Source organism: Biomphalaria glabrata, chromosome 1, assembly GCF_947242115.1.
Source record: "Biomphalaria glabrata chromosome 1, xgBioGlab47.1, whole genome shotgun sequence".
NCBI lineage: Eukaryota > Metazoa > Mollusca > Gastropoda > Planorbidae > Biomphalaria > Biomphalaria glabrata.
In genome coordinates, this window is record NC_074711.1 from 73218645 (window position 1) to 73236686 (window position 18042).

An 18042-nucleotide genomic window follows, 5' to 3' on the forward strand; every position below is an offset into this window, starting at 1 on the left:
AATTTCTTGATCTTTTTCTTATCATAAGATGTTTTTTACATTCATCTGATGTTTTTCTTTCCTTCTCTTAATGTTACTTCTAATTTTGTTTGTTATCAGTGTTCGAGTCTTCCAACTAAAAAGATATCATTACATTGTATCAAATAAAATAAATAAAATATTAATAAAGCAAAAAACAAACAAAAAAAGACCCTATTAAAATCCAAAATGACTATTGTAAAGCATGTTTACATCTTATATATATATATATATATATATATATATATATATATAGTATACCGTAAATGATTAAGATTGTACGTAGGCCTACACCCCTCTCTCGAGGGCTAATGATTATATGTTTGAAAAATGTTTTAGGTTTGACCGTTTCGAATGTCCCTCTATTTCAAAACTTAGCCCAAATTTTAACCTTCCGCAGGGAGTCGAGGGATATTATGGCAGCGGGTAGGCCCGGTAGAGTATGAATCCGGGACCATATGAGACGACAGCCCAGCGTGCGTAGCACACGACCAGGCAGGCAGCAATAACCTACCTATATTTAATCAAAACAATACCTCTGAGTTTGTGTTCCTACTATTACGGATCATTTGTAACTGAAGGTCCATCTTCCTATTATAACGTCTTAAAAATAAAAAACGTTCCTTCCTAACAGAAGATAATTACGTATAATATAATAATAATAATAATCTTTATTGTCCGTAAGGAAATTTGTCTTATAATTTGTGCATTACACCAAACATAATATTAATTGTAACTAACACAAAATGTACATTCACACCATACTCGCTCATAATTTAGGCTACGTGTGAAAAGTTTATATCAGATTGTTTCTTTTTAATGATTTGATTGCCAGGGGAACAAAAGAGTGTTTGTGTCTGCTGTCTTTGTTATCGGTGTCTTGTATCTCTTTAGTGATGGTAAAATCACAAAATCCTGACCCAAAGGGTGATTTTTATGTTGAACAATGAAGTGTACAAGGCCGAATTAGGAGATTGATGAAATAAGTTCGAGGTGTGCAGGCCTAAGTTCGAATGAGATCTCATATCGCATAGCTATTCCATAGAGTCCTGCGTAGACCTATAGAACTCGTTATTCACCGATATGTTGTTAAAGCGTAGTAGCCCAAGCCCAGCAGAGCACTTGCAACAAGCCACTAATCGATCATCTGACCCAACCAACGTACCAAGCGAGGCGAGAGTCTAAAAATAGCCCCCTATCAGCAATGTAGCTAGGCTAGGCCAAGCCAGTATAGTGTTATAGGCCAACTTATCTCGTCAGCTAGCTACACATTGAATTGGGTTCAAGTGTAGTTATTTATAAGCAGACTTGAGAAGTCACTTCGTGTGCTCATACTTTCAAGTAGACTGGATAGGTGTTTGAACCGATCATATAGTGCCTCGTTGAGCACTATTTAGCTTCCTCTAAGACTAAAAGGAATCATTGAACGTAAGATTAAACTTAGATCTAGTTAATTAATGTTATTTTCTTCAAACTTTGTTGTCTTTGCTACTCTATGACACTGGCATGCGTCGATTATTCGTTTAATATTTGTTGTATAAGTTTAAATAATACGCATTGTTTATAGTCTATATGTTATGCTATTTATAGGCATATAGGTCTATCAATAAAACTATTTATTCTATATCTAGCAACATTAGGGCATTATGTTCCTAATTTTTTTTTTATCTGTGCGTTTTAGTGAAGCGAAGGCCCACTTCGACTTGCTAGGAAGAAGCTATATAGGCTAGAGTTGACTCATAGTCCCACACTTCAAAATCCGACACACTCAGTAATCCGACGCGGCGTAGAAGTATGCGTCGGCTGCACTGGTGTGTTCACAAAGTTGTGACAAGCACGTCTCTTCCATTTTTCTTGTACTTCTTGTTGTGTTCACTTGTGATACGTTCCTAAGTTTCTTTTTGGGATTATTTTATGCCACTTTACATACGATAGTTTTAAGCGTTCGAAGTTTTGGTACGTTTTGTGTGATGGATAGCAAAATTGTCAAACGTAAGCATAAAACATTATCTCTCCCTGAAAAATGGGAAATTATACAGAGGTATGACCGTGGTGAAACTCCTACCCATATTTCTTCGATTTATGGCATCGCACGACCTACCGTTTATGATATTATGAAGAGTAGAGAGAAAATAGAACATTTTGTGAAGTCTACCGATGACATCACCAGAAGAAAAACCCTTAAATCGAGCGAGTATCCTCAAGTTGAGGAAGCTCTTTATGCTTGGTTTAAACAGGAATCGAACAGACACGCCCCGATTTCGGGAAATATTTTAAAAGAGAAAGCACATTTTTTTTATCGTGAAATCACGACTAAAGAGGATTTCCGTGCTAGTGGAGGCTGGTTTGAGAATTTCAAAAAGCGGCATGGGATACGTTTCTTGGGCGGAGAGAAATTATCTGCTGATGATTCAGAGATGTCAAAGTTTATCAAAAACTTTAACGCCAAAATCACTGAACTGGGCCTTACGCCTGAACAAGTGTACAATGCTGACGAAACCGACTTAAATTGGCGGCAACTTCCAACATCAACATTTGCATCAATAAATGAGCAAAATATTTCTGTGAGAAAACTTCCAAAAGAAAGATTAACTTTAATGGTGTGTGCAAATAGCGCTGGGAGTCATATGTTAAAACTGCTAGCTGTGGCTAAAAATAAGCATTCCATGGCATTTAAAAACATCAAGATGGAATCTCTTCCAGTGGTTTATAAGAATCAACGCCAAGCATTGCTAACCCGTGAAATTTTCCGTGACTGGTTTTTCAACCATTTTGTTCCTGAGGTTGAGCTACATTTAAAGGTTAATAAACTGCCATTAAAGGCCCTTTTACTGTTAGATAATGCTCCTGCGCACTCAGACTTGGAGGAATTGAGAGTTAAGACAGCCGAAGGTTACATAGAGGTGATGTATTTGCCCAAAAATTCAACAGGCTTGATTCAGCCGATGGATCAAAATGTTATCAAAACTTTAAAAGCACATTATAAAAAACGCCTAATTATGGATGCCGTCTGCCAACCTGAGTCAAAAACCAACTCGTTTTTGAAAACTTGTCACATTAAGGGTGCGATTCTAAATGCAGCATATGCATGGAAACAGGTGAAGCCTCGAACTTTAATAACGTCTTGGAAAAATATTTGGCCAGAAAACCCGTTCCTCCAAAAGCATAGCGGTGAAAATGATGCAACTCAAGATTACAACGATGTTGTGGACGATACACTCACACTGTGCGAGGAGAGTAACATTCCACAAGAGGCGTCAGAAGATCTACGAAGATGGGTCATAGACGACAATCTGGGCTCTGAATTAACAGATGAAGAAATAATACAGGAGGTCACGTCTGGCGAAAAGGTTGAAAAAATTGAGGAGGCGGCTGAGGCAAAATACACAATCAGCAGTAATGAAGATTTAGTGGCTGCAGATACGGACCTTTTAACTACAAGTACGTTAGTTCGTAAAATTAATTTATACTGTTGTAGCCTACGTATAGTTTTAGAATCTAAATTGTAATCTAGTAGCAGTAAGTGAACGCTGAAATAATGTTTTGTAATTTTTTAAATAAAAAAAACTTTTAAAAAACCCTTGAAAGTCTAAGAAAATATTATGAATATTATATCGTAAATAGAAATTTATTGACAAATAGGCCTACGGTTAAATTCTTTGAAGTGCAGCTAACCGGGGTTAGGGTTGTGACATAAACAGAGGGAGGTTTGATAGATACCTGACTCGATGGAATTAACTTTCTAACTCCTTCTGGCTTACACAACATTTACAGTAGGCCTAAGCACAATATATATTGTTTAATAAATCCGGTGCCTAAGATGGTACACTTTGTATGTATAGGACTTACCGGACTTACCTCAGCATTTTTCAAACTTATGTACTTGGCCTACAATGCTGGTCAAAATGTTTCCAACTCAACAATGAAACGTAGAGTTTTTATTTACATTTAGTTTATTTCTCTAAATAATCCCCTTTTAGATCTGTTCTCTTTTCCCAGACCGGTCGAAGCAGTAGGTCTATTTAATAGCCCGTTTAGCCGCTTTAGCGTCATGATACCATCATTTGCGGATGAAAATCTCTTTTCTATGCACTCAGCTTTATAAGTTTGGGAAGGTGTTGGCCTACTTAATTAAAATAATGCATTTAAAAACAAATACACATTTTATTTATTTATTTAAATGCACACAAACATGTGTGTGTGTGTGTGTGTGTGGTGGGGATTTGAGAAACGTTGATATCAAAACAAAATATAATAGTTTTTTGGTGTTTTTTTTTACTGTAGAAAACATATCTCCAGATATCGATATGGCGGCTTGTGACCCAAGAATGTTTCAATTTCATGGCAATCTTCCCCCAAACATGATGCCGAACATAAATCAGATGAGATACTCAACACAAACTTCCAATCCAGGATTGGGTCAACCGGTCCAGGGTAATACGCCTCGACAAAATGGGCAACCTCCTAGTGATCAGAAGGTGTCTGCTGGTCCTGGTTGGGAAAACATTTACAGAACTGCACAGAACATCTGCTTTCCCGAAACAAAAGTTGCGTGTGGAAACATAGTGGGTGATTACCTTGAAGACTTAGCACGTGGCATTGGTTGTCCAGTAGAATATGTTCTGGTTCCGTTACTGCCTTGCATTGGGGGTAAGTGATATGTATATAATAGATAATATATATGTTTGGTGATGTTACTAGACTGACACTTCAAGTCATTGAAACAGAAATAAAAATTTAATTCATTCAGAGGTTACTACGTTTGTAATATGATGCAAGAGTTAGATATATATTATAGGGGTGCACTTATTATTCGGTGTTCTTCATTTGTAACTATTTATATTATTTATCCAAAGGTTTATTGGGCACCAACACAACCATAAAAGTACACAAAGCCTGGACTGAGCCCCCAGTTGTCTGGAGTATGGTTGGGGCTGGAGGTGGGACAAGAAGATCAGCAGTTATTCGTCAACTTCTTGGTCCCATCCTCGAGCTTCAAGCACAGAAAGAAACACAAGAACGACAACTTGGAAACCAACATTCGAATGAGCGTTGTGAGAAAACTTCAACAGAACAGAGGAGAGCTCTTTATTCTGGCAAGTCCTTTTTACAAAGCTTAAATCAATTCACTCTGTCTGTCTGGTAAAAAGGTTGTGTTGGAACATATGTTTTCTGCCATTTCCCATTCTCGGATCAAGTTGAAACTTTGCTCAATTATTAATTGTATCCGACAAGACACTAATCAACAAAAATAAATAATTAACAAATTAGTTAATTATTAATTATTGGTGATAAATTATTTAGTTTGATATCAAAATAAGGGGAATAACTGCTACTTAATGAGAGATGTGGATGTATATATGGATTTGATCCCCTTATTACATTTTGAGACTGTTTTTTTCTCCCACTTCCCATTCTCTGATCAAGTAGAAATTTAGCATAATCATTCATAGTCAATGACAATGCACGAATCAATCCAAAAATTAACCAATCTGTTAATCAATTAGTACTAATTAATTAATTGTTTCATATGTCATAAAGGGAGCTAAACCATTCCATTTTCAGACAAATGGCGGTAATTAGTGGTTCTTTCCTTTAGATAAGTTTTGTTTTTACAAAGTAATGGTTTTTTTTTTTTCTTCATGCTACAGTATGGAAATACAAAGAGTTATTGGGGAGGCCATATTTTAAAACATATTAACATTAGGGCCTAATTAGCTACACATTTTAGCGGCTCCCCGTAAAAAAAGGAGATATTTCATTGTGTTATCTGTCTGTCACAATAAGGTTACAAAAAAGTACTTTTAAAGATTCAGTATGAGGCAACGGCTACTTTTAGTCTTATGAAAACGAAACTTTTTATATTTTAAAATCCAATAGTCCTACTTAAACAGTTTTTGTTTAAAGCATTCATCATTTTAAAAACATTTAAAGGTATTATATAGAAATACCGCCTATTAGTTCAATGTGATCTGAAAGAATATCCAGTTTATCTTATGCAAAACACACACACATAAGAAGGAAACCATAGATATAAAGGAAACACAAAAGGAGAGAAATTGTGATATTTATCAAATTAATTGAGCAAAAATGAAAGCCAAATGTGTGTTTGTGGGGGCATCAAATTTTCATTGGTTTTCAAAAACAATGTACCCGGTACATGTTTTTGTTGTTGTTGTTTCTTTTAAATGAAGTACTGTAAAAGTAATGTTGTTTGATGTTGTTTATTTCGTTCACCTGCTCGCCACACGGCAACTCAATGAAGAAGCTCAACACATTACTCATTCAAATATCAAGAACGAAACATTCTAATTAACCAGGCTATGAACAACTATATAAAACTTCAACAAACCATGCAGCAGGGCCGGATTTAGACATAGGAAAACTAGGCAGCCGTCTATGGTTTCCGCTTGGTTGGGACTTAGCACAGGACTCAGAACAATATTTGTTTCGAGAAGAACTAGCTAAACTTGAGTCCAGTGCAATTGTTGGAGGGCACTAGGTTTTAAATAAATAAAATAAATTGCATAATTTTATTTTTTCGCTGTTTTTTTTTTTTATTTCATTTGGGGCCACCAAATTCACTTCGCCCAGGGGCCTACACTTATCTAAGGCCAGCCCTGCAGTCAGTCTGTCATGTCCCTTACAAATCGTTATGGTCAAGCAGTACACACAACTGTATGTCTGTCTTCGATACTGTAACAAGTATGTCCTACATGTATGCATAATTTGTGCATTAAACTGATGTCATATGACTCATAGTTTGTGTGTAAAACACTTCCTTTATTGCCATGTTTTTCTCTATTGTTTTCTAGGATCGCGTGTTACACAGGCAGCGCTGACTGAGGTCTTGAATCGCAATGATGGACATGCCTTTAGTTTGACAGAGAATCTGGAACACTTTCAAGACATGCTGATGCAGCAGCCGACAGGATCCTCTCGTCTGGTGTCTGACATGGAAGACCTCTACGAGGGTCTGCCACAAGTTGCAATCGAAGATGGCAGGGTGTCTAAACTGCTAGGATCTAACTTTTGTTACGGAGGTATACTTAAACACGATACATTATAGTATATTGTAGTTTGTCATAAATGAAAACCAGGTGTCAAGGCACTCAAATGATAGTTTACCAATTTAATTGATTTTAGTTTACGATAATAATCTTTAAAGTACCGGTACCCTTTACTTTCCCCAACTAATGCCAGCTACCCAATAAAGTCGTGAGCATCCTTAAAAAAACAAAACGAGATTCCAACTCGAGACCCACTGGGATCGGAAGCTAAGCACTTGACTAATCAGCAACCACGCCCCACGCGATACAGAATTTGGTCATAAATTCTTAAATGTGAGTTTATGAATTTGGTCAAAACGGTTATATTCTTTTTTTATTAATTATTTTTTAAAAAAGGGAGTTAAATATATCAACGTCTAGATTTTGGATGTGTAAGAGCACAGAATGACAAATACTCGTGTCACTTCACATTCAGAACTCTAGACCTACTGGTACATTGAAAAGCATTACTGGAAGGGGAGGGTCAAAGATAAAAGAATGTTAAAATTTGATGCTATGTAGTATTTGAACACTCTTTATCGGCCGCCTACTTTCGAAACTGTACCCCTCTAGGACGTGTTCTCAAACGACGCTATTTACTCGGAACAGTTCCTCTAGTCCTGGTGTTGTGACATAATGTACTTCAATGTGTAGACTATATATTAAATCAAGCGTTTTGCCTTTGCTGTTACATTTCATAGAGGCTAAAATGACTTAGGATAGTGAAGTAACTCTTAAATAAGGCAATCTGGATTATGCCTTAATGCCAGGGGTTATTCACTACTTTGCAGTACATCAAAAAAAATTATTACAATCGTGAGTGGCATTGAGTGCTAAGCCGGGTTTAAATATTGTAAATTAAGTTTTATTCATGACATTTCAGATTATAGTACTCAATATGGGATATCCACTCTAAATGTGACAGGTGGGGAAATGTGACGTGTGTTTGGCACGTTTTATGTCTAGGGGATGATTATTTTTGAAAGCAATCACACCCCCACTTATCAGCATATGAATCGGGAGCAGACACGCAACGAGACAAAGCAATGAAAGATAGATACAAAAGTTAAAATAAAGGATATTTATTTACATAAATATACATATAATAATAAAAAGGGGGAGGGTTTGCATCTATCTCTAGTGTATTCTATATTTAATCATCACTCTTGCACATAATAAGAGAGTATGTCACTTTGTCCTCTGACTTAGCTGGTTTTTCCTGTTGATGTCGCAGCTGGCTGTGTCCTGGCTTGAGGTCCTGCAGCTGGAGGTGGCGCTCTAGCGGATAGAGGGACGCCGGCGATATAGCTCTTGTGGAGTCTCAGTCCCAAGTTCTAGTATCTGTAGTGGGCACAGTATGGCGGGTGGCCGGATACCGTGGGCACAAGGTTACTGCGGGCAGAGCTGATCTGCCGTGGGCAGTGTGAGTAACAGGATATGTCCAGTGAGTTGCAGAGGGTTGGCGTAGCTATGACGTCTCGCACAGATCTGACTCTATAGGGACGTCGCGCCTAATAGCTTGACAGGTGGGCTGTCGAATAGGCGGGCAATGCCAATAGCGCCAAGTAGTAGAGTTGAGTAGATCTCCGTAGGCGGTAGATGATGCTCAATAGGAAAGTGCAGTGCTGAATAGCACTAAGCACATGGATAGGCCAGTAGGCAAATAGGCGATAGGTGATTCTTGATAGCAATTAGGCAAGTGCAGCGCTGATTAGCACTAAGCACAGATGCAGGTAAATAGATCGTTGATCCAATGAATAAATAGGCAATAGGTGATTCTTGATAGCAACTAGGCAGGTAAGTGATCCGATAAATAGGCAGACACCTGAGGGAGGCACCAGGTATTCCTCTAGGAGAAAGAATAAGTGATATAGTCCAGACTCGATAGCTCAGCTCGAATGAGAAAGAGAGGGTGATTTGAGTTGGTTTACTATATATATATGCCTGAAAAGTGTGGGCGGACACCGGAAATGTCCTAGGCTAAGAATTATCTTACACGTGGGTGAAGTCCGACAAGAGCCGCACCTTGGAGTATCACGCGGTGTGTTGACCAGGGTAATCTCTTGGATCAAAGAGAGACGTGAGGAAAAGGGGGGGGGGAGGATTAGCTTGCATTCAACCAAGGTGGCGTCAACCGCGGCTGTCAGACATCCTGTCGATAAGATCAAGGTCTGAGCGTATCTTTGCCCCGGTCAAGGGAAGATAAATGAAAGGACTGGCCTAATTTTCTCCAAGGTGGTGGACTAAGTCTAGCCTGGTAGAGAGGAAAAGGTGTGGCGGGTGAATAATTTAGGGGTAGGATGGAGAAATAATTAAAATAAAATAAATAAATAATGAAAAATAATAATTAATGCTGTGATAAATTAGAGTGACTCTGACAGCGAGTTTTTGACTTGTCACATACGCCGCCGCCAAGATGGATCTATCGCAGAAAGATCCATAAAGTGCGAGCAGACTGATGTCACTCTAACTTTAAGATCAGTTGTTATCACAGCATTAGAAAAAAAATCTGAGAAATAAAGGGGGTATCCATGCCAGGAGGAGAGTCTGTCCAAGTCTGTCCGTGGTCTTACTTCCCGTCCCTGAGTACAGAATCCCCTGGGTGAAACCTTTGGGGTTGCTTGGGAGAGTAGATTGGGCGATTGGATGAGTAGCTTCTTCTTCCTGGGGCGGATTGGTGAGCGTGATTGGGGCTTAGGCGGGGTGCCCAAGGCACGTTTGCTCGTTGGGGCTTATCTCCGAAGCCGCCGTGAGGCGCTTCTCCACGAGAGTAAGTAGTCAGCTTACCTCGGTATCGTCTGACACGATCAATGTCAGGGAAGAGTGGCCTGATAAAGAATGTGGAGTTCTGCCTGAGAACGTCCCCACGGGTGCGATAATCTGGCTTACATCGTGGCTTCCTGACACGGTCAAGGCCAGGGGAAGGTTGATATCGAACGGTGGCTGAGGAGCCATGGTGAGAAGAGTTTTCACGAGCGCGAGGGTTCGGCTTACCTCGTGACTTCCTGACACTATCAATGCCAAGGAGAGGTTGATTCGGAATGGTGGCTGAGGAGCCATGAAGAGGAGTGAGTCCACGAGAGCAAGGGTTCATCTTACCTCGGGGCATTCTGACACTGTCATTGTCAGAGGACTGTTGCATGATTTTGGCTGAGTAGCCTGGGTCAGGTAGACCCTTACGAGCGCGGGTAAACGACTTAACTCGTGACTTCCTAGCAGAGTCAATGCCAAGGCAGTGTGGTTTGAGCTTCGCTGATGAGTCGGGACTAGGCGTGTTAGTGTGGCGACCAGGGCTTCCAACCAGCTGGTTGCGGCCACCTCTCTGCTTTGTCGATCTACCGACGGGCAGAGAGAAGTAGGGTTTGTTGACTACTCCAAGAGGGACATATTTGGAGCCTAGAATGAAATCATACACTGGCGTGTCCATGACGGCGGCGTCAATGGTGCCATGTACGTATCTGCACTCCACGTGCACCCTCGCGACAGGTAGAACCTGCGGAGGAGTGCCACGGTCAATAGACTGGATTGTCACTGTTCCACCAGTGAGATCCGATGGGTCAATCAGCGTCTTATTGATAACCGCGCCGAACGAACAGCCTGAGTCGTATAGGCCCAAAACTTCGACACCGTTGGCCAGAATGTTCTCTACTCCCGGAGGAGAAAAGATGGGGTGAGGTAGCACTGGTGGGAGTTCTGGTTGGCCGAGATCAATGGCAGTGGGTTGAGGAACCACGGCCATCGTGGAGACGAAGTATGTGTCCTCCTCCGGTTGGTCAGAAGGATCGATCGCGGAGGGTTGAGAGACTGGCGTCACCGTAGATAGGGTCCGTGGAGCCTGCTGCTGCCGTTGTGGAGTGGGTCTACTGTCACGCGTGCTACGACGTAAGTCACGCTGAGAGTAGTTGGACTGGTTATAGCGAGACTGATGGTTGGGGCGGTTATTGTAGTTATGAGGGGCTGATTGCCGGCCTGGTGCCTGGTTGTGCTGGGGAGTTTTAGGAGCAAGGTTGGATTGAGCAGGAGAAGTTGGTTGGTCTGTTTGCTGGTCTGTCGCGGTTGCTTTACCTTTTAAGTCCTTTCGGGCGTTCAAGTACCGGTCAGCGGCGGAAGCTATGTCAGCGGGTGCAGTTGCTTGTTGCTCCTTGACATAAACTCTGACCTCTGGGGACATGCATTCTAACAGCTGCTCAGAGAGTACGAGGCATGCTAGGCCATCAAAAGTCTCTGGCAATTGGCTGAGAGCGTGCCACCTGATAAGGTACTTGTCCAGCCTTTCGCAGAGGTTACCGTAGGTCTCTCTGCGTTCGAGGCGGGAACTTCTGAACTTTTTGTGGTAGGCCTCGGCGGTCAACTCGAACTGGACGAGTAGCGCCTGCTTGAGGGCTGGGTAGTCCTCTCGCCGGCCGGAGGGAAGTTTGGAGTAAACCTCGTAGGCTTTGCCTCGGAGGCATTGGGATAACCGGAAGCACCATTTCTCCTCTGGCCGACCGTAAAAGCGTGCTACTTCCTCAAAACGGACAAGATAAACTTCGATGTTCTCTGTCTTGTCGTCAAAGTGCTCCATTGGCATGTGGGGTAGACCGTTCAAGGAACTTTGAAAGGATGCTGGGCTAGCTGGGCGAGACTCAGAAGAAGCCTGGCGGGCGGCCTCGTTCTCTTTGTCCGCGGCTATCTTTTCTCTCGCCGTTATTTCTTTCTCCTTCTCCCTCAGAGTTATTTCCTTTTCTCGCTCTGTGACTTCCTTAGCAATAGCTATTTCAGCTTCCTTTCTTTCTCTTTCTTTAGCTATTTCAGCTTCCTTTCTTTCTCTTTCTTTAGCTATTTCAGCTTCCTTTCTTTCTCTTTCTTTAGCTGTTTCTGTTTCCCTCTTTCAAACGCCTCAAATCGTGCTCTCACAAATTCTTTCCGTTCTGCCTCATCATCAAATATGGAGGCTGCGGCATCTTTCCATTCAGCCATTCTCTGCTTCATGTCAGAGTCCGCTTTGGAGCGTGTGCCACTGGCCATAATGATGAGGGGTGGGCGATGAGGGGTGCTGGGATGGTGGAAGGGCAGATAGAATGGATAATGGGATTGAGCTAGACTTAAAGAAAGTGGGTTAGCGAAAGTGAGTCGCCGGTTATAGGAAAGAGTGCGAAAGGAATGTGGTGTCTGCCTATGTTAATCACAAATTCCTGCAATGAAATATTACAAATAAAATGCAATAAATATAAAATATAAAATATGACAGAAGTGACACTCTTGAAAATGCGAAGTGATGATACTTATAAATATTCTTAGAAAAATTATTGATAGGAAATTTAGTTATTGCTGCCTGTTCGTGCCTGCTGTACTAATGGGTTAAATCCACGGACGGGCTCGCCAAAATGTGACAGGTGGGGAAATGTGACGTGTGTTTGGCACGTTTTATGTCTAGGGGATGATTATTTTTGAAAGCAATCACACCCCCACTTATCAGCATATGAATCGGGAGCAGACACGCAACGAGACAAAGCAATGAAAGATAGATACAAAAGTTAAAATAAAGGATATTTATTTACATAAATATACATATAATAATAAAAAGGGGGAGGGTTTGCATCTATCTCTAGTGTATTCTATATTTAATCATCACTCTTGCACATAATAAGAGAGTATGTCACTTTGTCCTCTGACTTAGCTGGTTTTTCCTGTTGATGTCGCAGCTGGCTGTGTCCTGGCTTGAGGTCCTGCAGCTGGAGGTGGCGCTCTAGCGGATAGAGGGACGCCGGCGATATAGCTCTTGTGGAGTCTCAGTCCCAAGTTCTAGTATCTGTAGTGGGCACAGTATGGCGGGTGGCCGGATACCGTGGGCACAAGGTTACTGCGGGCAGAGCTGATCTGCCGTGGGCAGTGTGAGTAACAGGATATGTCCAGTGAGTTGCAGAGGGTTGGCGTAGCTATGACGTCTCGCACAGATCTGACTCTATAGGGACGTCGCGCCTAATAGCTTGACAGGTGGGCTGTCGAATAGGCGGGCAATGCCGATAGCGCCAAGTAGTAGAGTTGAGTAGATCTCCGTAGGCGGTAGATGATGCTCAATAGGAAAGTGCAGTGCTGAATAGCACTAAGCACATGGATAGGCCAGTAGGCAAATAGGCGATAGGTGATTCTTGATAGCAATTAGGCAAGTGCAGCGCTGATTAGCACTAAGCACAGATGCAGGTAAATAGATCGTTGATCCAATGAATAAATAGGCAATAGGTGATTCTTGATAGCAACTAGGCAGGTAAGTGATCCGATAAATAGGCAGACACCTGAGGGAGGCACCAGGTATTCCTCTAGGAGAAAGAATAAGTGATATAGTCCAGACTCGATAGCTCAGCTCGAATGAGAAAGAGAGGGTGATTTGAGTTGGTTTACTATATATATATGCCTGAAAAGTGTGGGCGGACACCGGAAATGTCCTAGGCTAAGAATTATCTTACACGTGGGTGAAGTCCGACAAGAGCCGCACCTTGGAGTATCACGCGGTGTGTTGACCAGGGTAATCTCTTGGATCAAAGAGAGACGTGAGGAAAAGGGGGGGGGGAGGATTAGCTTGCATTCAACCAAGGTGGCGTCAACCGCGGCTGTCAGACATCCTGTCGATAAGATCAAGGTCTGAGCGTATCTTTGCCCCGGTCAAGGGAAGATAAATGAAAGGACTGGCCTAATTTTCTCCAAGGTGGTGGACTAAGTCTAGCCTGGTAGAGAGGAAAAGGTGTGGCGGGTGAATAATTTAGGGGTAGGATGGAGAAATAATTAAAATAAAATAAATAAATAATGAAAAATAATAATTAATGCTGTGATAAATTAGAGTGACTCTGACAGCGAGTTTTTGACTTGTCACAACTCTGCAGCTCTGAAGTAATTAGAGTTAATTTACAAATTAATGTAAATACTAAAACAATCTTAAAATATAACCAGAAAGTATGCACATAATTTCAAATTTAGTATACTATTCTAACTTACTCCTAAGGTTTTGCAAGACCTGAGTACTTGGTGACAACTATGCTGAAATCTCCATCATGGCTCTCAGCTCGTCTTCTTTTATCTTGTCCCCAATCAGATGACATGAAAGGTGTCTTTGGAGAGCCCACAGATTTAGAAACCTCAGATCTGGAATCCATATACTCTGCTCTCTTTGACTACCATCAAGTGAAGAGGCAATACACTTTTCATTCCGAAGCTTTGAGAAACCTGAGTCAATTTTTTGAAGAAGAGTGGTCAACTGTGCTGAATCAACTGGACCAGAATGAGCACGAAGGCATCATTGGAAAATCCATGGGCCAAATAGTTCGCCTGTGTGGTATACTTAAAGCTTTTGAGAATGCTATACTCTGTGCAAGGGCTAAAGAAGAGGAAAAGGAGGATTTTGAATGGGACTGGACCATTGGAGCAGACATTGTAAAATGTGGAATAGCACTAGGTAAGTATTTCATAGAGGAAAAACTGGCCATGACTTTTATGGTCAGTACAGGTTTCTTCAATCATTCATCAGACATGGACAGCAGTATGAATGGCACTAACGAAAGTGCAACAACACTTCCACAAACTGCCATTCAGGAGAATCATTTCAAACCTAGCTTATTTCCAAACATTCATCCATCTACATCAGCCATATCTGATTCAGGACCATTAAACACAGATTCTGGAAGTCCAAGGCAAGGGTTACAGACCAGGTCCTCTTCTTTTAGTCTGGCTAAGCAGCCAGGAGATGTTGACTTTAGTAACCTACCACATGCACTGACAACTGCAGAAGAAGATGTCAGTGAAATGATGCAAGCAGTAGACTTTGTCCACCTTAACAAGACCCAATTTGTTGCTGTTCACGGAAGGAGAATCAAAAGACTTCTTGAGTGTTATGATGATGGCCATGGTGTGTCTGCTACCACAGCAGCTCAGAAATCTATAACTCCTCCTGTACGTATTGAAGGTACGAACAATCGCCACCCAGCATGGGCCAGTGCCTTATTCTTCCAAAAAGTTGCTGATTTAGAGCTAGGCATTGCTGAACAAGGCAGACATCCAACAAATAGAAAAATCTGCTGGAGGTTCAAAAGGAAACCCATCAGTCAGCTACAGGAGAAAGATTTCCAGCTATTGCAATATCTTCGTGTTGAAATGGACAAATATTCTCAGTTTGGATCAGCTTCCTTCAACCCGAGTGTTATGGTCAATTCTGGTCTTCTAACTCTTCCAAAAAATAGCAGTCCGAATTCCCAAACTCCAGGTATTTCTAGTCCAAGAATGGACGATGACTCAAATAGTCAAAACAGCACAATCAATATTAAAAATGAGATTTACTGATAAGTTTCTACAATCCTAATCTCAAAGTTTGTGGCAGCAAGAAGTCTAGTCCTAAGTCTCTTATTACAATGTATTATTATAAATTAAAATAACTAATTTGCTTTAAGAAAAATCTTGAATGTTTTCAAAGCACTTTTCTGTTTTCATTTGTGGTAATAAGAAAGTAAACAGACATTCATTTTTTTAAGAGTTGTAGTAGTTATACAAATTAAAAGGGAAAGAAATTTTGTCTGAAGTTCTATAAAACGCCTGCATTTTCTTTTTTTTTTCCACACACTACACTATATAATACCCTATACGTGGAGACGAAAGGCCCAGGCGAGATATGAATGAAAGGGTGTGTAGAAGCAGGCCAGAGCCCTCCATGGGCTGTAGTGCCACTGGGATGGATGGATGGATGCCTATGTTGGATGTTGGTGTGTGTGAGAAAAAAACAACATAAAAAGTGTCTTCAAATGAAAACAAATGTTAATTTTTTTAAAATTAAAAACATTAATAAGTCCAAACTAAAAAAAACAAACAAATATTTTCAACCTTTAGGAATATGGTACACATCAGTTTTAAAAATCTAACTCATGCAGACACAAAACTTGTTACAATAATGAAAAATCAGAATTAAATTAAATGTTTATTAAATGTATTGACACATGAGAACTCCTTGTATTTTGGAACAGCATCAGCTGTCAGGAGGTGTTGGACAGTGTTGAAAACATGTTAATTTGAGAACTGGAGGGATTTAATAATAACTGGATGATGTAAAGCATTTTAGGTCACATAAATCATCAAGTTCAATAAAAATAAATATCTACAGCTTCATTAAATGCACCGTGTGTAGGCATATTTCTTTTGAATTGATTTTTATTGTAATTCAAACATTCTGCAGGACAAGGTGGCAAGTAGGATTTAAATATTATACCACATGATCTTGATACCACATGATCATATATACATGATCGTGATACCATATAGGTGCTGATGGCATACCTTATATATATTATCTATTTCATACAGTTTTTGGATCTGCATCATAATTACATCATACACATATCTATGTGTCCACCTAGTTGTGCATGTTAATTGGGGACTTAAATTCTACTAAGTGTTCTCAGTCATTGGTTGATTCTTATGTAGGCAACCTATTTCATTCCATATCACCCTTTTTACTATCTTTATCTAAGAAGAAATAGCACTTAGATCTATAGGCCTATCTAAAAATTTGCTTCTAGTTTAATATGTAGACCTAATCAGTATAATCACATTATAAAAATATTTTTTTCAAGTTTTTTTTTCATTTTCAGTTCTAAAATCTATATTATTCTAGATTTAGATGCCCTTAGTTAGACAAAGAGATGAAAATTGAGCTGGTTCAGTCTTACATAGATCTAGAATAGTCTAGATTCTAGATTATTCTAGACTCCACATTTAATACTATAAATGTCTATGCATAATATATAGAACAATAAAAACAACACAAAATACAGAAATTTTACAAAGAGAATTAGATGAATTACAGAAATGGGAATCAAATTGGAGCAGGTCTTTCCACCCAGAAAAATGTCAGTTATTAAGATTCAGTTATTATTTAACCTTGGTTAGGCCAATAATAGAATATGCATCCTCTGTTTGGGACCCATCAACTCAAGAAAACATTAATTAACTGGAACAGACACAAAATAGAGCAGTGAGATTCATAACAAACGAATATTCACATTTGACTAGAGAACACCTTTAGTAAAATCACTAAATTTAGAAAGCCTTCAGGAAAGAAAACTCAAAAGTAAAGTAGCAATTATACATAAAACACTGAACCATAATCTTCAAATACAAAATTTAATAAAATACTCAGAAAGGCACAAAGATAAAGGCACATTCCTTGTCCCATATGCTAGGACAAATTTGTACAAATGCTCCTTCTTCCCTAGCGCTATTAGAGCATGAAATGGGTTGCCTGAGCTAGCCAAGAAAACCAGTGACTTGGCAGAATTTAAGTCATTGGTTAATATGCATGACTGAATGCAAGACGCGTAGGACGTAATCATCTTCTTTTGTGAAGTAACGTCTGTTATATAAGATAAGATACATAAAGTATACCGGTACTAATTCTGTATGGTTCTACTGTATGGTTCTGAAACATGGAGAACAACTAAGCTACAACGAAAAAAAAGTATAGACCTTCATCAACAGATGTCTGAGAAATATCTTTAAAATATTCGGGTACCGGTATGACAAAATAGACAACACCAAACTGTGGGAGATGGGTGGACAGAGAAATATAGAGGTGCAGATCTTAGAGAGAGAAAGTGGAGATGGATTGGTCACACCCTTATAAAAAATACCAACAAAAGAGCTAGACAGGCCTTAGGGTGGAACCCCCATGGTACAAGATGTAGAGGAAGACAGAACATGGTGTACTAGACAGACAGACAGAAAGAGTGAGTTGATATAAATAAGAAGTTAAGTTAAAGTTGATTTAAGCTATGTAAAAAATAATACATGATTTATTATATAAATAAATATTATTATTAATTATATATATATGTATATAATATGTATTATATAGACATGATAAATACATTACTAAATAATAAGACAAACAAGCAATATTGTTATTTTTTTTTATATCTATTACACTAATTACAGTCAGATTATATACTTATATATGATA

At 39.8% G+C, this 18042-nt stretch overlaps 1 protein-coding gene across 1 annotated transcript; it reads left to right on the top strand.

Annotated features, from left to right (window-relative positions):
- Positions 1-1882: 1882 nt before the first annotated feature.
- On the top strand, positions 1883-15506 carry LOC106072531 (uncharacterized). The gene is made up of 5 exons (XM_056013375.1): positions 1883-3459; positions 4303-4668; positions 4875-5114; positions 6834-7061; positions 14047-15506. The coding sequence occupies exons 1-5, from the start codon at positions 1989-1991 to the stop codon at positions 15375-15377; spliced, it is 3636 nt and encodes a 1211-aa protein (XP_055869350.1). The 5' UTR covers positions 1883-1988; the 3' UTR covers positions 15378-15506.
- Positions 15507-18042: the final 2536 nt, after the last annotated feature.